This window comes from Myzus persicae, unplaced genomic scaffold, assembly GCF_001856785.1.
Source record: "Myzus persicae strain clone G006 unplaced genomic scaffold, MPER_G0061.0, whole genome shotgun sequence".
NCBI lineage: Eukaryota > Metazoa > Arthropoda > Insecta > Hemiptera > Aphididae > Myzus > Myzus persicae.
This window is the reverse complement of record NW_019103934.1, coordinates 234,063-257,322: the sequence shown is the minus strand read 5'-3', so window position 1 is coordinate 257,322 and position 23,260 is coordinate 234,063. Positions and strand designations below refer to the sequence as shown.

General features: G+C 38.6%; 1 protein-coding gene across 1 annotated transcript in view; it reads left to right on the top strand.

The window, feature by feature from the left end:
* Nucleotides 1-299: 299 nt before the first annotated feature.
* LOC111036600 (ephrin-B2-like) overlaps nt 300-23,260 on the top strand; it is a gene marked incomplete at its 3' end in the record, with an annotated part of 256,173 nt that continues 233,212 nt past the window's right edge. The window contains exon 1 of the mRNA XM_022318682.1: nt 300-1,160. Within this exon, the coding sequence (XP_022174374.1) occupies nt 919-1,160 (242 nt within the window). The remainder of the gene's footprint in view (nt 1,161-23,260) is intronic.

The window sequence follows — 23,260 nt, the reverse complement described above, 5'->3', positions numbered from 1 at the left end:
TGTAGGCGCTTCGTTATAACAAAACAACAACAACAACAACAACAATAACGACGACGACGATAGAATGTAGTGGTCGTGGAGATGGCGCGTCGGTCGTAGGCCGTCAGGCCGCGCCGGTATCGCCGCCGCCGACGAGTATCGTCGTCGTGCCGTGGGGTGCCGGGAGAAGCGTCGGCGGCGGCAGCGTCGGGTGATGGTCGAGGGGTTGGTGCGGGGGGAGAGGGGACGCCGCCGCCGTGTTGGGCACGCGGCGTTGCCGGACCGTTGCGCGTGCGGCGTTCACCGCGAGAACGTTTTCGGCGTCGACACTCGTCGTCAGTAGTACTCAGTATCGTATCGTCGGCCGTACCGTTTGCGTGTTTGTGCTTGTGCTTCACATTCGCGCGTTCGTCTGCCGTCGTATCGTCGTCGTCTGTTTTTTAGTTGATTATTGTTTTGTTTCCGTAAAAATTCGTCACCCGATAAATTAAAAAATTACGCTCGTTTCTTCGCAACGTGATAAATTATCTGTCGGTTCGATTAGTTTTTGCTCGCACCCCGCACAACCACATTCGCTCGGACGACAAAAACGCGCCCGCACGACATCGTCTTTTCCAAATTTCGGGAAACACTATGCTCCGGCCGTGGGCCAACGCCGCAGCCGCGCACGACCGACGTGACCACGTCGCGGCCGCTGCCGTGCCGAAGTGCTGTTAACGACACCCGCGCGGCGTTACGCGTGCAGTGATCCCGTCCACGGCGGACACGCTCAGGGGATAATCGGCCGAGGAGTATACCTCCCGGGCCCGGCGTGTCTAGTCGTCCGCAGCCGTCGTCTCGACGAGAGCACTTTTATCGCGCCGACCGCGGCACAATATCGGCCGACCTGCCGACCTACCGACCGACCAACGCCGTCGCGCCACCGCAGTACCCATAACCATGGTTCTGTTCGACAACCTGTTCGGGTTCCCGGGGTTACCGGGTTGCCTGCGATTCTTTTCGCCACCGTCCGCGGCCGCCGGGCGCCGGCCCACGTCTGCGACTATGCGCGGCGTGTCGTGCACCAAGATCACGTCGTGCCTCACGCTGGTCCTGCTCATATGCTTCGAGACGGTCCTGCTGTCCACCGTCAGCGATTGCACCAAGTCATTCACCGTTCACTGGAACACGTCGAATTCAATGTAAGTACCTATACCGATGGACGCTAAAAAAACCACCCTCGTGCCCACCACGACTCCGACACCAGGAAATCCCTCCAAGCCATACCCCCCCCCCCCCCCCCATACACAAACCATCCCCCGGCGGCGGCAAAATAGACCGCACCGAACGCGCGTGTACCCCAGTATATATATAATATACGTATGTATTGTTATTGACTTTGGACAAAAACACTGATGTATTTATTTAGGTGTATTTTTGCACTGGGTACACTGTAGTTGTTTCGGGCCGTCGGTTTAAAATAATATGTTATAATATAATGTTATTGCTGTTTTTACCATGAATTATTATTGTATAATATTGTCTACAGTCATCATAATGCTTACATTAATACCTAATTGAAATTTGTGTCGCTTGTTGTGTTGTTATTATTATTATTATTATTCTTATTATTATTTAATCGTCTCTCGCACTTGTTATGTCGAGTCGATGTTGTATTGTTTCTCGTCGCGTTTTCTCGTGAGAAACACGAAATTAGTAATGTACGCGTGTGTCTGTGTACGCGTAGTATACGGAAAAAAATTATAATTTTTTATCTACCTACCTATTCTAATGCGTGTGTTGTGTGTGGTTCCCCCCGCGGGACGAAAACTCGTTTCGATAATGAGCAGTGACAGACGTGATGGAAATATCCGTGATGAAAGAAACATTGAACTTGATGAGAAGAGAGGAGTAGTAGTGAGCTATGGGTCAGGGCGGTAGGTCCTCTCCTCCCGTCGCTCACGTTCCATCGACGGCGGAGCGTCTAATAGCCCGTGTTTCCTGGATATAAATATAATAGTGCCGTCGGTGGCGTTGAAGGGGGCTACGACGATTTTTTTTTTCGTTTGTTTTCTGTTTTCGATATATTTCCGCGTCCTATTGGGCACGTCAAAACGGCCGGTAAATTCGTAAACGTAGGTGTGTGCAAGAGAACCGTGAAGGGTATATTTTATTATTATAATAATAATAATACAGTATTTGATAATATTATTAATATTGATTACACTCGTCGACGAGTACCTATGTATTTCAGTGCCAACGATCGTTCGATCCGACGGACATTTTACCGTCGTTGAAAAACTTTTTACATTAACGGTTGGCCCGACGACTTTAACGTTCGACGACTGTGGAGAGTAATTTTCGGCGGCGTTTGTGGTCCTCCGTTAAACTCTTAAATAGTTTGGCGGGACCGCCGATTTTCCAACTCGTCGCATCGCTTTTTCAAAAGTATCACGCTTGTTTATAATCAATTGTCGTCGTCGTTGCTTAAATACCGAGAAAGCTGGCAAGTCAAAACAGAAATATTTTTCTTCGAATTTTATCTGGGAACCCCGAACAACGAGATCCAAAAATTGATACTTATTTCCATTTAATGCAATTCCAAACGAGTCGTTATTCCAAACGTGGTGATCATATGGCTCACTATAAAGACTTTACTAGGAAAACAGCATTCTAGTCGTTCTTTAAATAGGTATATTTTTTTTTCTGAACGCACACCACTTGGCTCATGTAATACGTACGTACCTACAAGAATATGTAATACTTATTTTCTTTGTCGTCGTCCAAATCGTGTTGAACGACAGACATGGTAGCTGTTCAACATGACACGATTTTTATGATTATTAAAAACCCAACCTCTTGAAAATATAATAATAAATGACAACTCTGCGTTTATTGCTAATTTTAATGTCGACTATCGAGCTATTGTTAAGATAACAAATTGGACTTAATAGTCATCGTTTTGTCAGAGGTGTACCTATACCAATGAAAAAAAAAACTGAAAACGAAATGAAATCTGAGAAATTTTAGTACGGTTGTAAGAATATTTTATCGGCCGACTGACTTGTTTGCTTTGCGGCGAATAGTTATAGATACACATAATATTTTCTAAGACTATATAAGTACTTACATATATACACCAGTTGGTCAATTTGTCACATTTAAAAAACTTCTCGATAAATCATATTATTTTACAAGACACACAATAATATGTTAATGCATGGTTACCGTGGCCACACACAATAGACACACGTCTGCCACAACATACGATGACGCTTGTTTTTTCTTCCTTCTTTTCATTGGGCCGAGTGCTTTTTTATTTCAGCGATTTTCGTCACTTTATAAGACGCGTTCCCTGCAGCTACTTGTCTCGAAGCATATTAACATGTGGTGTACACCCTTTGGAGTACTGGTCGCGGGGGCGGGGATGACAAAAGTGAATGTTTTTTTTGGTTTTTTTTTTTAAATATATAAATATGTGAAAAAAATAAACTACCTGCCTAGTAAAACGGATTTTAATATTATATTTATTTTTTTTTTTTTTTCCAACCGATAGTAATATTCTCTTCTCGGGGGCCCCGACCGTAACCGGTTTCGATCCGTCCGCGTGTGTCCGAACGGAGGGAGTTTGTCCGAGTATGTGTGTGTGTGTGTGTGTGTGCGTTAACCTTGGGAATTTGATGAATGTTCATGATTCCTCCGGACGCGCTCTGCAACGCTGTATAAAGAGTTCTCCCGACTGGCGAGCAGGGGAAACAAACAGAGAGGTTTTTTTTCCTTTCTACATTTTTTTTTCCATTTTTATCTCGTAACCTCTTCTCGTACCCCCGCCCACCCCCGGGCAAGCATAATGGATCTATAGCATTTGATAAGACGACCGTGATTTATACGGCCCATGTTCGGGAAGTTCCGTGAGAAAATTTACCGAAAAAATTGCCACGAGACGTAACGTATGTGTCTTACAATACCAACATATAACATATACCAAAAATAAATTGAAAATTTATCTCTTTGAAAAATTGTAATTCACGTTTTTTTCATTGCCATTTATTAGTATTACTATTATATTTGTTGTTGAAATACGCTAAACGATTAATGTTTCTAAGGAACTCAATTGTTCTCTACGGAACGAAAAACGAAGACCATTTTTTGAATTTATAATTTACGTGTCAATAAACACGATAACGCTTATAGTATTACTGCTGTTTTCATGAATGCTGTTTTTTTTCTGGGATTTAAGTGTCTGTTTACTTTATAGGTCTGTGTATTTACTATCTTAAATTATTTTTCTCTTACACTGGTTCAAATAGGATAATATAATGCATTGTATTTGAATTCAAAACGAAATTATGACCAATATTGATAGCATAATACTGTATGTTTAATATCAACTGTGATTATCGATTTCATATAAATATTAAATATAGGTTCTATTACAAAATAACAGCACAAGTAGAGTGAATATTTTCCATTGTGGTCAATTGTGGAGCAATTGGTATGCTGCATAACAATGATAGTTATTTTATTCGTATGTACTTTAATTAGCTGCAAATCCTTCATGATATAAATTCCATTAGGTAATCCGCTAACCAGGTAAATTAATTTTGAAGAAATTAGTTTGAGCATTTGACGGTGGCAGGACAGCAATGAGCAGTTATATATTTTATTATACTTTTACTATACGTGTATTGTCGCCTGTCGTTATTACTGTTTTTATTTTCTACACAATATCAACATTAAGTACTTACCTATAATATTATTTAGTTTTAAACGTTGATTTATTTATTTATATTCTCTAATATATGCCGCTCATTGTTGCATGTTTTTTTTTTCATTCACACGCAAACAATATTTATAATCAATTTAAAGTGTTATCAAACAATCTACACCATCTAGGTACACCATTTACACTTATTTGTCATTTTAATATAAAACATCCTAGTTAGGACGATGTACACACAATTGTCCGTTAATATTGTGTAATGTTACACCTCCAACCATAATATCTTAGGTAATGTTACGCATCCCGGATTGAACATTAATAAATAAAATAAAAACTAAGTTTTCACCTTTAAAAATAAAATAAAACCGATAGCTGATATCATCATATTGTATTATATACCTATTAAGTAGGGGCACCACAGCTGTACTATAACAGGTATAGTTTGTAATTCTAGTGAGGTTTATCATCCAAAGGATGACTGCTCAAATACAGTACCTATACCTAATTTAATATATTATTATATTTTACTCGTTTGTAGATTTTGATATATTGTTATCATCGCGTAAGATAGCTGCAGGTGTATGTGTATTTTTGGTATTCTTCGCGGCAGCGACAAACGTGGTAGGTCTGGCGTTCAGTTATTTTGACATTTATCAATGACGTTGGCGATTCTAACAATATACACCAGACAACATATTATTATTGTACGATTTCGGTGCGCGTCTCGGTCATCGTTTACCGCATACACGTGTAAAATGTACATATACCTACCTATTATAATATATTATGTCGATGGTGGAAAAAAATTAAATAAAAGTATTTTATGCGCCACCGCAATACCGGTACAGCGGGTAGTGGTGGTGCAGGCGGCCGTGTGGGGTGTGATAGGGGGGGGGGGGGGGGTGTAAAATCGGTAGTCATACAAATAATATATAAGCGACCACCCCGCCGACCTCTCGTGCACGGTTTTTAGCGGCCGCCGCGTGTTCGTGCCGCTCTCCGCGCGGACGACATACTCGAGTCTCGGTCGGGGTGTGCGGGCCGACGTGGGTGGGTGCGTGGTGGTAGGGGTCGGTCAGCCGCCGGGGGGCAAAAGTGTCAAACCGTCGACGACGACCCCTTTTTCTCCTCTATCGCCACCTCCGCATTCGCCGGTACCGACAACGCTCGCAGAAGCGCCTCCGACCTATACGTGACTTGTGTTTTTCTTTTTTTTCCGCGATCCACACAATCTAATAATATTATGTAATATATTATACATGCAAAATCTTCGTGTTGTACGACGGGTAATAATTATTGCGATACGATCAACATCATCATCCATCGCTCTGCGTCGCCTTTGCGTGTGCAACTCGGAATGGAGCACACTCCGGGTAACTAGCTAGGTAGTCCAGGTTTCGTGTTAAAATACATGTATAATGTATATTGTAAATACATAATAGCATCTGTCGTATAAGTCATATAGGTACCGCGAGTGAAACAGACCGATCGAAATGAAACGAAAAAATGAAGAAAAACGTCCGGGAAAATTCCTCGCGAATACACAAACGCGTTTGACGTCGTTTTTTTTTAACACTCAGGCGTCGTTTTTTATACTGGACAAACTCAGTAACGCGCGCACCGTATATTATAGTGAATTATAACGTCGGTACATAATAAAATATATTATATTATACTGCATTATGCAATATGGTGTTGCGCGGGTCCACACAATACGCGAGTGCCGTTTTTTTCCTGAAAATAAAAAATACCTCCGTTGTCGTCCACCTATATCGTCGTCGGGTTACGGTCCGCGTGCTATAACGCTATGACATATAACGAATTCTTTGTACGTAAACATTTTTCGAATTTCGTCGTTTAATTTAGGGAATTTGAAACGTCTGTTCTGCCTTTTTTAATACGGTTTTATAATAATACACATTATATTAGGTGTACAATAATGCGGTACTTATGGGTACTCCGGGGAGATCGTTTATTTGATTTTACGACATAGCTCGTTCTACCTATTTAGTAGTACAATATAATGTAGTATACATCGTGTAGATAATGTTGAACCCCATTATGACTAATTAAAGTGGATTAGGAGAGCGTTGGTATTATATTTTTGGAGGACCGACAACAATTTTCCCATCGTCACATTGACATTTCCAAGTCTTAATGATGTTATTGTACTTTGTGAGAGAAAACTCGAACGAATATTAAAATCAGAAACTGTAAGGGAAAACGATTTTTTTTCTGTATTAATAATAATTATGAACTTGTTTTTGTCAATTTGTTTTTTTATTTTGTATTCCAATGTTTTACTATGTATGTGTATTCAAAAATATAGGTATAAATAATATTTAATTTTAGATAACAAATATAAAAAAAAATCAATGGAATACGTAATTTATTATGCATTTTATACTTACTTTTTCCGACAGCACAAAGAATTTCTTTTATGCATATTTTCTCTAATAAATGTAAATTATTTTTTAAATTCTTGTTTCCGGTGCCGGATACTTCTCGCTAAATGTAATAACTTTGCAAAACAATTAAATTTATTGAATTTCCTTGATCGTGCTCTCCTAGTCCGTTTGGTAATAATGCAATGAATTACTCAAAGATGAATGGGCAATGAAATAAATAATGATCACAACTACAATTGCCGACCATAAAGTACATCCATATTTATAACTTTTAGCTGTAATTTTTCTTTCAGTAATACTCAATTTATATTCAAATTAAACGGGACTGGACATATTGTATAGTTCAGTAAAGTGGTAGTAGTGGTAGTAGAATATTAGTAGTAATATGGTATATTATACGCCACGATGATAAAATAGTAATGACCCACTGATACGAGATGAGCTGTCAACAGTAATTAAAATCAACGTTTTTTTCTTTTATTATTAATTAAGATAATAGCAGAGTGTTATGGAGTGTTTGAAATTGGCCTCGGCACATATTGTTGGTCGTTATAATATGGCTGTCCACACATTATGCATTTTTCAAATTGTTAATTACTCGAAATAAAATTTAAATGCCGATATCATTATTGGTTTTTTTTTATGAACTTGTATCCGAACCACTCGAGTGTTCGTGGCTATTAAAAATACTAAAATAGAGATAAACAAAAAGGGATGTGGGCAGTAGAATGAAAAAATTAAAATAATCGTTTATAATAAATATTAACTTAAAAAAAACGTGTTTACAGACGTTAGTGTAAGACATTAGAAGAAATTATGGACAATGAACAAATCGTCTGGAGACACCTTCACATTAATTTCTGTCTTTACACCAGTCTTTAACGTGTCCCAAGAATATATTTAGTTTGTTTTTTCTTGTCGCTTTTTTTTTAAATTATCATTATTCTCTGAAATTATTTCCGTTTACAAGTTAGAAAACACAATTTCGACGATTTCGTTAGTCATTGCTTTATTAGAGTGTATATTGAAGAAAGATTGTTTCCCGTTTTGTGATAAATCGTTTCATTTTCATTTCCCAATTTTCGAATGGTTAACAACAGTAAAAAATAAATGTTTTAAATAGTACTCACCTTGACTGATGTATATTTATTTACCTACTCAACACCGGATCAAAGCAAATAAACTGTTTGAAAACAATCTCTTCCGACAGGTACCAAACATAATGTGTATATTTACACGATCAATACTTCAAAAAGTGTGCCTACCTACATGTTGTCTATGAAAAATATACATTATTTATAGGGACCTATCGTGTATTTGTCAGTACGTCTCATGTAATAAATATTAATTGTCATAACATCGCTGTGTTTAGTACAAAATATTAAAAATAAATACCTTAAGAAGCCCGCTCCGTTATATTATTTCTATTGCTTTTGTACACTATGCATGCATGTTGAATACGACTCATATATTAACAATGATAAAGTATAAGGCATTTGCGTTTTTGAATCTTTAATTAATAGATTATTAATAGCTTGTGATTAAAAACGAGACTTTACAACGGACTCTCAACACCTATATATAGTGTCAATATTGATTGATGTCGGAGCTTATTATTTAAACACACAAATGAATATAACGTTGACATTTGCAATCCAGTCGTAAAAAATAAATAAAAAAATTTACTAAATAATTAATATTCATTGACGCTGCACACATTTAATGCCGTTTAAATAAGTTGTCGACTTATGCTTGATTTATGCATTGTAGTATATAAATATATATGTGTGTATATATTTTTTTTGTGCGTGTTTTCTTCAATATTTCAAAATTTCTTGAGAAAATCGCTTATCAGGCCATCGTTTTCGAATCACGTTCTCAACGAAATCGCATAAACTGCATTATTCGTATGTAAAAATATAAAATAAAATCTACAATATTCAACTCGTCGTCGGGTCTTCCGCCGAACTGCTTTACATATATATAAATGTATAACGTATACACTTGCCGATGGTGTCAGAAATGAGAAAACATTGAAACGTGCCAGAAATCCGCTTGTATATATAGGTACCTACTGCCTTCGCAAATTATACAAATCACGTAGCGCAACTTGTCTCGAGGGGACAACGGGCAGCGTTGTGTCGAACGTGTATTTTATTTTTCAATCTCGTCGACTGCGGGACGGAAACGGAACGATACGACGATGTACAGTGCAGCGTACGGTTTATAAAAATATTTATTTAACGCGAGATTGTCGACGGTCGCAGTGTGATATATTAATATCGCTTTTATATTCTAATGGCATAGTATGTGTGCAGATTTTTTCTAAACACCGCAGCCCGCTTCCGTTTTGCCTATTTTATTGACATTATTTTCTATGCACTATCGACATCTATTATAATAATATACACACGAAGTTACACAATAGTAATAGCATATTATCTAATGACGCATCATATAATAGAACTAATTGTAAATAACTATTGCTGTTTCTGCTGCAGTAGTCCCTTCCGACACAAATACTTTGAAGCTGTATAACATTTTTTTCGGATGAGGAGGGTTGATTTTTTTTACTTAGTATAGATGTTAAGTTATTAGAATAAGAAGCGAATAAATAAATTACCTCCTTTTTGATATTTTCGATTTTTATCAACACTTTAGACTGTTTGTAAATATAATGGTATACCTAATTTTATAAATTATTTCTAGTGGTGTAGGATTTGTCGATCCTCAAATTCCCCCAAAGTACGACCTTGTCAAGACGATTCGCGCCACTTTATGCCCGGCACTGGTGCTGCAGCTAGTATAAACGGTCGTAAAAACTCAAAAATTTCCGAACAAGAGAAAAAAAACTGTTTTTTTCCGCGTACGCGTTTTCGACTTCTATGTCCCCTCGACGCACGGCCATTTGGACGTTTTTTCTTTTTCGGCCTGCTTGCACGTATCGCGGTGTGTATGTTAGCGGAGGGCGGTGATAGTCGTCGTCGTCATCATCGTGTACAGTCTTCTAGAGTAGTCACAAGCAGTAGTTTTAACTTCCTCTCTCACGCGCACACACACACAAACTCTCACTCACGCACGACCGTCTGACCTCGGGTAACCTCTACCCCTGCGCCCCAGCATACCAGCTGCATACCTGTGCCCAGGTTGTGGTATACATACACTCTTTATATAGCTTAGCCCCACACACCCGGTATATCCACACATGTATGTAGATACGCCTATATATATTATGTAATATATGAATAAACTGTTGAGTGTGGTACACATACTTACACATTGTATTATATATATAGGCAGGTACTGTTATTATTTCTCTCTATTTTTCTATTCTATCTTTTACGAGGACGTCAAACGAACAACATTATGGATAGGTACTCTGTGTACCTACCTGCAGTATATAATGCGTGTTGTATGTATACGTTTTTTTTATACATAGCACCAAGTGTTTGTCGGTGGCAACGGTAGGTGTATACGTATAATCTACTCTCAGCTATAAACAGTCGTTTCGACCATTATAATGTTGTCTATATACATAGGTATATAACAATATGGACCACGAGAGGTTTGTTTGATTTAAAATAGTGTGTTGCGGCGCGTCATTCGGTGGCATCATGCAATGCGAGTGGGTATAATAATAATACTTATGATATTTTAAATATTATAATCGAAAACGTGTCGCGTATACGAACCATGTTGGTGGTCTCCAGAAGAATAATAGTAATAATAATATGTACTCTGGAAAGTGCCCGATTCGGATTATCGGTAGTTTTTTTTTTCATCTGTCATGCCGGTGGTGTTGCAGTGACCAGAGGTTTCGAAAGAATCAGAAAAAACGGTCTAGGCAGACATATCGGTTTGTTATGCATATGTAGATATTCATATTTCGTTTTAGTCGGATTTTGCACCGTTGGCGAAAATTCAACATCGAATGTGACGGAGGGACAAGCCATATGAACGGATTTCTCAGAACTGTTCGAATATACGTGGTCATGTCAGAGTACACGGTATTAAATTAATGTTTTCCGGTCCCAAATTGTATTCAAAATTTTCAATGCATGACAAATATTAATTGAGAAAATATCGATTTTTTACATTCGCCTTGTCATTTGTACACTTCCATGTTTATGAGGGCGATGAAAAATGTATACGACCATTAAACCATATCCGACTGTCGTTTCATCCACCTATTGTTATGTTCATTGTAGATCGCAAGTAATAATTATTTTTAAAAATATCGTGAAAAATAATATGGTCTTTCAAAGAAAAGTTAATTATTTTTAAATACATATTTATTTTTAAAACATCTTTTGTGTGTGGGGTTAGTTAAATTTTTTTATTTTATTAATTGTTGACCCCTTTGTAAGTGGGGTTTTTCGGCTCCTGGGATGTTTTATATCTTGCGGTAATCCTCTTGGAGGGAGTTACGCCCTAATATTTCCGTCACGGCGAGTTTCTCACGGAATGGTTGCATTATTATTATTAATTGGACGTCATAAAAATATACAATATATACCTATTATACTATAAAAATTATTTTTTTTCGAAAACATTTTATCGCTGAGGATCAAGATTAATTATTATCGTCTCCTACCATAATCGCCATTATAGTTTAATACCAAGGGTTAAGCATTTTTTAATTTTTAATAAAAAAATAAAATATCTATATTTTTAATTAGTGATTGAAGCGAGTATTTTAAAATGTTTTCAAAGAAAAACACGTATAAAATATAAATTTTCCACATACCTACTCCGATAACAAATTTTATATTATTATAATTAAAAATTCAACAATAAAATATAATCGACAATTTAGTAGCTACCGTTAAATATTACTAGAGTAGGCTACACATAGGGTAGGTACTATCACAACATATTTTCTGACTGCAAACAGTTCGTTTATATATTTATCATACATTAAACAAATCAAAATGAAACTCATCTTATAAAATATATGATTACAGTATTATTATTTATTATGAACACACTGCTGCAGGATCCATAGTCAAGTTTGAAATGTCAAATCACAAACAACTTAAAAACATTTTTATTGAAAATCAAAACGAGTTTGTATTCAACAATTACACATTAAATTTCATTCATATTATAGTTACCCCTAAGGTATGCGCAAGTACATTCGATCAACTTTGGAGATTTTCTTCGTTTAAAGCCGGATATTTTTTCTACGGCATGACTCATGGCAGGTCGCCATGGGCCAGTTAGTGATGACTGACGAATTATTTATTCTAAAGTTACGATATTTTTTAAATATCATGTGCTCAAAGGTTAGGTACGAATAAGATAAGATATATAGTAGGTATATCGTAGGTATACTCGTTGCTACGGGCACAATGTAATTGACTTAACAGTTAGTTTCCTAAAAGTGTCACGAAAACTTGAATTAACTTAAGAAAATTTAACGTTCCCAAGAGTTTGTTTAAAGATGTTGTATTTTTAGCCGTAAATGCCTAGGGTGCAGGTCGTAGCCGATGAAATAAAATTGAATTTTTATCCGTCGACTCTGTCTGGGTTGGTTTTTAATATAAATTAATTCCGTTGACCCGCTCGGCACGGCTTTGAAAACGTCCGGGTCGTCATCCTGGTAGGTACTCATCAAAATGTAAACTTCGTTAGGTAAATATACTTTAGCCGGAACTTAAAACGCCCGACGATATTTAACCACAATTCGAACGTTTTAATACGCAGTTAATTACGTTTTATACGGCGGCCGCATGACTTTTATACGCCGTCGCATTTAACGGATTGAGTCCATTAATGTGATTACTCGCGAGAAAACCTTTACAATCTTTTACCGACCAGAGTTGTTTTAGAAATTGAAATGAGAAGAGTTTTCAGTGCCACCTGTAAACCGAATAAAATGTCGCACACGATATAGAATTTTAAATTTCCCACAGTCGAGGGCTTTGATCGACGATGATGGGGGTCAATAAAAAAACAGGAAAATATATACAATATATTATATTAAAAAAGCAGCTGTGGTGGCATAGGATCGAAATTCATCGTTTGTCTTTTATAGTATTTTTCTTAATGCTTAACATCATATGAAATTATGTCACTAATAAGTATAAATACCGCTACCTATATACTTACAATACCTACAAAGAATATTCACTTTATAGTATATTCGTATTTATGAGTATATAGTTTGGTTTGTACAAAATACATCATTAAATACAATTAACATCTGACAACGGGTAGATCGCTATTAAATGTATAGGCCTCCGCCGCGTATAATATGCCTATTACAAAATGATCTTCGGATATCCGGCTATTTACCGGTATCTCGTACCTATGTTGTCTTTGTTTTTTTGTTTTCGCACAGGATTTTGGGTTTCTGAGTTCTAACAAGTCCCGGGTTTGTTTTTTTTTCGAGGCGTGGATGCATTTAGGTCGGAAGCCTTTAATTAGCTGTGTGACGGTGGGGGGAATAGGAGGGGTCGGGAAACTTGTGATGAAAAATGAAAAATAAATGATACTAAAAATAAAACCACGATAATAATTATAATAGGCTTGCTGCTGATACGGCGCGCTCTTTTCTCACCTCCGTAGCGTGCCGAGCTTAATATTAGCTAATCGACCGTTTAAACTTCGTACTTCCGCTCTGTACAATAATATATTATAATATAGTTGTAAGCACACACAATAACGCGATGCGGAACAACAATGTATAACCTTTAACGATCGGTCTCGTTTTGTCGACCAGCGAAGATGTATTCGGGAACCCTGCACCGCATTAACGGGAGTATACCGGGCGTGGAAATATACAATAATAATAATATATGCAGGTTTAATAATAATATAATAATTTAGAAACGTTGAGCAAAAAATATGAAGCTCCGCGAACGGAAACCGAAAAGAAAAAAACCACGACAGATAAGTCGGGCGACGGCCACGACGTTGTTGGTTTTTGCCGTCGAGTGATCTTGTGCAGCGGGCGAAGCAAGCTCGATCAGCCGGTCGGGCGGACGAGAGCGAACGGGGGGAAAAAAATCGAATTATATGAAACATTTTGCTCAGGGGGCGAGCGCGAAATTAATTACGTTAAGTGATGTTACATGTGGCGATTTCGCGTAGGAGCGGCACGACGGTGGTTTCGTTACGCAGGACGAGCGGCCGTAGGGTGTATTTTATTTCTCAGTATTTACTTTACGGTAATCCCCGGAAAGTTTCGTCAAAAACTTGGAATACATTAAAATGTTGGCTTAAATTATTTACCTAAAACAAATCTCTGAAAATAAAAACAAACACTATGTAATACCTTGTATTATACACTATACACTATACAGGGTGATTTTTTAACGACAAGCAATTTCCATAATATTATACGACGAGGGGCTGCGATACGAATACAACAATAGAGGTACGGTTAACGATTGTTATTATATTGTGTTAAATAGGATTCCAATTTCCGATTTGATTTTCCGTTTTTACTCGCGGGAAATAAATATATGATTTATAATAAAAACGTAAATATAATATTATATATAGTACATCCTATTTCCCGCCAATGTCGGTGTTTTAATAATTTGCAATTTTCAGAAAAATCTCAATTATACTTGAATATAAATATTTTTCAATTCACCACTTCTTGCGTTTTCGATCATATAATAATATGTGTATGTAAATCTCTTTAGACAACAGTTAAGCTCGTTGTAGTTGTACAACCCCGAATCGTTAATAATATAGTTCGAGTTCACTAAAAAAAGGCCACGACATCGGGCAACCCATAATTAATTCGACTCTCGTTCTTCACATTTTAATGTACGATATATAGATGGGCAGATCCTTCGAGAAAATCGCCAGTTGGCCAATAATAACATAAACAATTTCGAGTGCGTGGGGGAGCTTATATTATGTTTAAGACGAACTATGATGCTTTTGTGATTTTTCGTTTGTGCGTTCCTGAACTGTAACGTTTACTGATCGGTTGGCGTAGCAGTATATTATAATATTTCATAATTTATTGTGTACGAGTAAAGGCGTATTGTTATATGGGTAGGTACGAAAATTTGTCGCGCTTAAAAAGACGGCGACAACTGTATATGACTATAATATTAAATATACCCACCCGACGGAAATCACCTCCTCCTCTCCGCCACCCCGTGGGCAGCAGGTGCTCGAAAAACCCCTCATACAATACACAAATAAAACGTTTTGTTCGAAAATTCCGACTTTTTTTCGCGGTATATGAAGGTTGGTTGTACACTAATATCGTGTACACCGCGAGTACTTTGCGGGGGTGGGGATCAAAGCGAACACAAATCCTAAGGTGTGTCCGTCTACTGGTATTGTATTATCGTCCCGCGGCAGCAGCAGTATATATAGTGACCTCCATTCACCCCCGCGGAGGCGACCGGTGAGGACTTCGCAGTTTTCGTCGACCCCGTTATATAATATTATACTATAATATATTATTATGTGATAGACTATATAGCTGCTGCTGCTGCCGTCGCGTATTACACCTTTCAGACCTCGGGGTAACATAATCGTCCCTGCGAACCAGAAAACCGGTTTTAACGGACGGGCTAAATCACATAATAATATGTGTTGGTACGCACGCACGCAACTGCGACTGCCGTGTGAATAATAATAATAATATTATATATTTATATTATATCGCACGCGGGTGTCGGCGGCCGTGGCAGCGCAGTGTCGTCGACGGGCGAGTTTTTTCTTCTCCCCCGTCTCAATTCTTTTCTCTCGCGTTTCGTGTATATATATAATATATATATATATATATATATATATAGGTACTACACTTCATCATACGTGCGCACGTAATTTTATCGTGACGACATCTCGCGGATGACGATTTTTTTCACACAATATTTTTTGCGACTTCCTCACACTGCACACACATAATCTATACCTACATAGACTTCGCTCACAGGTGTGTGTGCTGCACGGTATAGAGGTACCTATATTATGTGTGCAATAATATTGTATGCCGCATTGCAAGCATCTACCCATATACATGCGCATAACACGTAATAATATATATTATAATATAGTACATACGGACATATACATCATGCACACTGCACCACTGGTACGCGGGCAGGGGTGACTGCACACACGGTTATGGTATACCGTCTACCATCATGCAGTCCGTTTCCGTGTACGACGTCCCATATATGCCTACCTATATTATAATGTACGTGTGCTGCACGCACGCGCGTATAATGCGTGCACTGTGCACCGGTGCATAATGCACTCGCCGCGGAGGCGAGCGTGTGTATATTAATATGTGCACGAAATTAAAGAGAAAATTTTTTTTTTCCATTCCTCCTATAATATTCTTTTTTTTTCCTACCCCGTTTATGCCCTCGTCGTCCGCGAAAAGAGGCGGATCGCGTTTTAGGCGTGGCCAAAAGGCGCGCACCTCGCCGCCGCCTATGTGACCGCCGCCGCCGCTGCCGCCGACCGGAACTGCTGCGTGCAACGAACGCATTACGCGCGCGTATACGCACCGTGATTAACGCGGCGTGCGAGTGTGCGCGAACATCCGCCCCCCGCGCCCGCACCGCACCGTAAAGCGAAGGGTGTGCGGGGCGCGCGGCGTACCTCAATATACTCACACACGTCGTCTCTCCACGTTTCCAATTAAAATTATTATAACGCACACGCACGTACACGCATGCGGCGCGCGCGCCAACACACTCTCGGGTGTCTCGGTATGTGCAGAGCTACCGCGGGTTCCCGCGCGCGGGGGGCAAGTGCGTCGGGTACAAGTGTCTCCGCCCGCGCGCCTAGTCGAACGTTTGACGCGGGTCGCGAGCCGGAGACGCTGGGATGACGGGTGTGGGAAGGAAAGGGGTGGTTATGGCGTAGAGCGCAAGTGAAAATAATTTTTGAAATTTCGTTTTATTTTTTTTTTTTGCTTAGGGTTGCCATTTGTTAAAAACGTAACTAACTTGTAGTTTGTCGGAGAATGAATTGAATATAATAAATACAAAATGACACGCACCCTCTGGTAAACACTACTGTGCCCCCCCCACCCTCACACGTCAAAGCAAAAATTAAAAGAAATTTACAATTTTTCTTTTCTTATTGATCTAAACTTTGGCTGCTGAAGCCATATTAATAATTTACTTTTTTTTCTTTAGGCTATAAAGTTTTATACTGAGCGAAACGTTTAATTTCCTTTTGTATTTAATTATTTAATTCGGTTTTTCTTAGGTATACCTTAGTGCTGCATTCAAGGTGTTGTTATGCATTCTTCGAGTTCTTCGCTTTGTATACTTGCGACATTCCGTCTGTAGGTGTTTGATTGTTAGTGTTACTCTGCAGGTTTCACACATAAGTAGATCTTATTTTGACATAAGAAAAGCATGTGTTGTTCAAAGTATTGTTTAGATTTTTTTTTTAGTTTTCTTCACAAGTTTTCCCAATCATTTATTGTGTTTTCGATTTCCCCTAGCTTGTATTTATATTGATGGCAGTTAAATTTACTATCATGTCAATCGATTTCGATAAAAACATAATATTTTGTTTTGAAAAATAACAATTATATGCAAAAAACTGGTAGTGACCCTGTAAGAGTTAGGTTAGCCGTCGTCTGTATATTGGTTCGTTTGTGGACGAAGACCGAACGACGTTTCCGGAAAAAAAACCGTCCAATCCCGACGATAAGCACTTAGTTACTCTAATGTGCGCTCGCAATTGTCACGTCTGTATCTGTCTCGGGTTTTTGGCCATCACATAATAATCGTCCGTGTCAGACAGTATTCGTTATTATTATTATTATTATTATTATTATAATCACACGATTTATAATCGAACTCGCCGCAGCGCCATTTCCAAACATTGTTGCGGTTAAACGTTATATTATTATATACTATATTAATATTATTATATTGTGAGCGGTAGGATTTTGACAATCCGTCGTAAATCAACAGGAAAACTAATTTTGAACGATTCGAAATCGAAGAGGCGGCGAGTGAAATATATACGAACGCGGTCGTATTATACGACTGTAGTGTATACCTATTATATACGTTTGTATAATAAGCGCGCACTGCAAAAAGGTTTTTCGTGTTGAAAACGAGTTGGACACAAAAATCATTCGATCATATTATTATTATTATTATTACTATTATAATAAATATATAAATGAATCCGTTTAATTATCGCTCCGGGCCCACACTAACAAGCCATTCTAATCACACCATTTTTCTTTTCACGAAATGAAATATATTCAAATGTGGGACGACGCCGCGCCGGTCATTCGTTCCGAACGCGTATCACATCTGCCGTACAACATTAATAATCATAATTTTATTACTATCAAACGTGTATTATACTACGCTTGCACTGACGAAAGAAACGGGTGTGTGAGAGACGGACACTGCGAGAGAGAGAGACGCAGAGCGAGTGACAGACGGAGAGGAAAATGCGTTCCGCGTACACCGCAGCGGTTCGACGAAATTTAATACATTTTGTAGTTTGCTCAGGCTTCTTCTCGTAATTCAATAACTCAATAGGTAGGTAAACATACGACTCAATCAGAGAGGTTTCAATTGGGTCGAGTGTTTACACTTTTACGTACAATTTTTTAAGCTGTACAATCGTTTTCTTTGCATATAAATACATATAAATACATATATATCCGTCCGTCGCCGCTTTAACCCGTTTCCGGTCCGCGTACCGACGCCGTAGGTTCGCATGTGTTTGCTGACATCACAACCATCGTGATCGTATCGTTATTATTATTTTCATCATTATCATCGTTTATGATGGTAATCGATGTTACTTTTTTGACAAATATTTCGATCGGGGGAACGCAGTGGGTATATACTTTTGTGTACCTTGTTCTCATTGTGTGATAATGGTTTTGTATCCGTCTATATTATATACTCTGCAGCCGTTCGTATGTACGGCATTCCAGGAGCAGCAGCTGGTCATAACGTGTACGACAACCAATTCCCTTCTAACAATTCCGTTCGTTAAATTGCGTCCAACTACGCACGTTGTGTGTGTACACGCGTTTCGCTGGAATTGAAATATGTTTTTGAAGAAAAATGCTTCGGCGGTATTTAATTTATACAATCGATTTTTTTCTCCCTTACAGTCGCTCGTTTCTGTATATAATAATATAATATTATATACTTTATTATATACAGGTATGACCGATGACGGTGATAAACGAGCTTTAAATTTCGTATTTTATTATATACGTTTTTTTTTTATCGCCCGGTCGCGACGTAACGACGACGACGACGAACGTACAATATATATATATAATATATATATACAATATGATGCGCGCAGTTGTGCATGTAGACGAACAAAAACTTAAAACGACCGTGTACGCTGTGGTCTGTGGAATCCAGACCGATGTAATAACCGATTCGTAATGAAGGTGTCCGTTCCCCTGTCGTCTGTTTGCTCAGATATAGTTTCCCGCGATCAAACCGTCCGTCTCCCGTACCTACGTCATAATACGGTGTGTTTACGGAGATCTCGTACAACAGATATATCCCATAATTTACGTCGTCGCAGTTCGTACGGCACACGCACTCACGCACGCCCGGACACGTGGGACGTATAATTATTTTCGTCCGTACAAAATAATTCCCGCTGCAGCGAGACATAACAATATTATTTTCTTTGAAAACACGATCCGAGCGTACGATAATAATTAACGGTTACCTGCCCAGATTTGTTATTTTTTTCCACGGAATTTATATCGCGCGGGACACACATCTCCGCCGCCGTCCGCCCGCCAGCCGTCACAAGTCACAACCCATTGTGTCGAATCACACACATAATCACTCGCGATAATATACATAATACATATATATATATGTACAAGTTTAGAGTCGTACGACTTGTACATAATAATATATCGCGTACAATCGTATTGTGATGCGACGCGACTTGCCCGACATTTCTGGACCTTTACCGTTTAGTGTCTACGGACAGACGGGCTGACATGACGGACGGACATCGTCGGCGGCGGCATACCACCTCGTGTTTACGGCTGTAGCCAACCCCGCCAGTGGGCGCGGCAGAGGAGTCGTGCGTGCGGGGGTGGTGAACGGTTTTTTGATCGATCGCCATTACACCAGTTATTTCTTACCATTATATTATGTGTGTATGTAAAAGTAATAACAATAATAATTCCACGACGACATTACAATGCATCATCTGTTCTATACTTCAAACGCGATACGGAGGAGAACAAGCCGGGGTAGATCGAATTAGTCAACGTTGTACCTGTGTACAGGTTATTATATAAACTGCTGTTTGTATACATACCATACATACCAAACGTATAAAATTATTATAGTTAGTATACATAGCAACAGCCTTCATTCTCCCTGATTTATAAATATGTAGTTATAGCTGGTAAAGTTAATGAATTATTATTTATTATTATATAATGCACGTGTGCTCTGTACGTAATAATATAGGTGCCGCCTCGGAGAGAAGGAATATTATATTTTATGTTTGATAGAGTTCGTATATAGGTTCAATATACGTCTCGTATTTTACGCGATATATTTTAATAATTTTTTTTTTTTTTTTAACTTTTCTTATCTCGTCACTCAGCAGTGTTTTCGTTCTACAAACGTTAACTCGTTAATAATAATAAAATATTGTGGGGCGGGAGTACCTACTACGTGAACAAGTATTATATAGTGTATATCCTGAAGTATGTTTTGCGATATATAGGTAGGTAGGTATTTTCTAACACGGTATACGAATTTTCTCTTTTTACGACGGTTTGCAAATGGCGTGATCTGTACCAGTATAATAACGGCCCCGCGATTACGTCCCCGCCGATACGGTCGGTGCGAGAAGAAAAAAAAATATACATATAATAATTGAAATAAAACGAGTGCCGCACGTATATACACTGCACACGCACACACGCTGTACATAATGTGTATAAAGGTAACGTACAACGACTGCCGCGCATAAAACACGACGGTCGCTGGTGTCGGTAGGTAGTTGATTGGCGTGTTCAACACCATTAAACGGAGCCAAAACGACCGTGTACAGATATTGTTATATTATTAAGTCTAACCCACCCAAATAATATATTATATATAAAAAAAAAAACAAAACAAAATAAATCCGCAGCGCGTTATAACGGCGCGTACCTCCCCTACCAATATATGTATATATATGGAGTTATATGCGCTCACGTATTATTATTATATAATACAGGTATACGCCATACACGGTGTGTGTAATATACATCGGCGCCCTTAATGAAAAACGGCATGTACTTTCGGCAACAGGGGGAGGTTACCTTGGGGCTGCCCGCCACCCTTCGACCCCCCACCCCCATCCCACCGCCTCCGACGATTCCGCCGGTATCTAGATTAGAGCTGAAACTCTGCGCGGCGATAATCGTATAATAATAATTATATATACGTCCGACTTCGTATATAACGGTGCTCTGGCCATTATCGGATTAACATCAGCAAACAAAGAGTGGAAATTGTTAAAAACAAGTTGTGCGTTATATTTTGTGCGCACGCACACGGACACACACATACCGTCGGACGACGACGACCATATTATGTAGTATAGTACATATACGTATATATGTATAGGGGAAACGGGTGGGTATAATAATAAGTGTGCGGCGCGAGTGTATAATGTACAGTCGGCTGATTGAAAATTTGAATAATTTGCCGCTTACCTACCCATATATAAACATTTTAAGCGTGCGTTGCTCGTGTCCAGGAACGCCCGTGAACTTTTGTAAGGGTATACGAATATATAATATATATAGGTGGGTGCCTGTTTATTATAATTATCGTTTTCGACTGTGATGAAAGGGTTGATAATGGACTTTTGGCATTTTCGCGATAGATTGAAAAGGTTAATCGGCGTACAGGTATATATATACGCGCACGTCCGATTCGTGAATGTCATACCATCGTGGCAACATAATATATACATAGAACATATTAGTACAGTTGAGTCCTATGGACCCAAATTTACAGCTAATTCGGTCAGAAAAATAACCTAATTGGATTTCAAAAAAGTTTCTTACCATTTTACAGTCCTATACTGCCAGTATGCACAATATGTAAACAAATTATAGAGTGCCCACTGCCTTTCAATCGCTCAAACAAAAAATTGGAGTCAACTAGGATAATAGACTATCGGACTATGGAATTCTGCAGCTCTAATTATTGTTCCAGAACTGAGACCGGCCATCGCGTGTACCTAACTATCTTTCACGTCCCATAACATGCTTTTGCACATCACGCATAATGCATTATATGATATCGGTAAATTGATTTCTGCAATTTATTGGTTGTTGTAAACTTCAATATTATATCTAATACATATATACTCGTTCACATATATATATATATATTATATATTAGCAGTTGCGGTACGTTCCGGAAGTCGTCGAGATCGATGTGGTGTAATTATACGTAAATGAAATGTGCGAATAAGACTTGCGGAAATCGAATCGTTCCTCTTAAGTTTTTCGGTAAGTATCAGCGAATCGCGTTCGTGTGTGCGGAAGACCCGCAAGTAATTTTCCGGGTTGATGAGTTTACTTGAAATCCAATATCTATCACTTTAACGCTTCCTCTCTAACGTTCTACTGTACAAACAAAATTAACCACATTCGGTCTACCGTTGATGTATAATATTAACGATACGAATCCGTGGAAATGATGTGTGGTAAAAAACGGTGGTGGGTTATTAAAGTACTGCGTATTACGCGATATACCTAGATGGACGTATTGCCGTTTCCGGACGAGAAAAAAATGGCAATTTAATATACTTAACGTGTTATACTATTATCATCATGTGTGTTATTATTAAATCTGATGTGTACCGCGTGCAGGTTCGCTACGAAACCGGACGGTATATAATATTTTGGACGGTGGAAGGCGATCGGCGGCGGGCACGCAAGCGGTCGTTACAAACAGCGTTCGTTTTTGTTTCGCCGTATAATTATATTATATAATTATAATATACTCTTGTGATTATTGTATAAAGACCGTGGACGCGGTAGTAATATTCGCTAAATATTCCGACACGATCGATTTCGACTGGTGTTGATGGGGAAAAAAATACGTTCATCGATCGTAAGGTTTGTAGCGGAAAAAAAAATTGTAGATACCTACCTATATACTGTATTTGCCTACCCACACTATAGCGTCCGGAT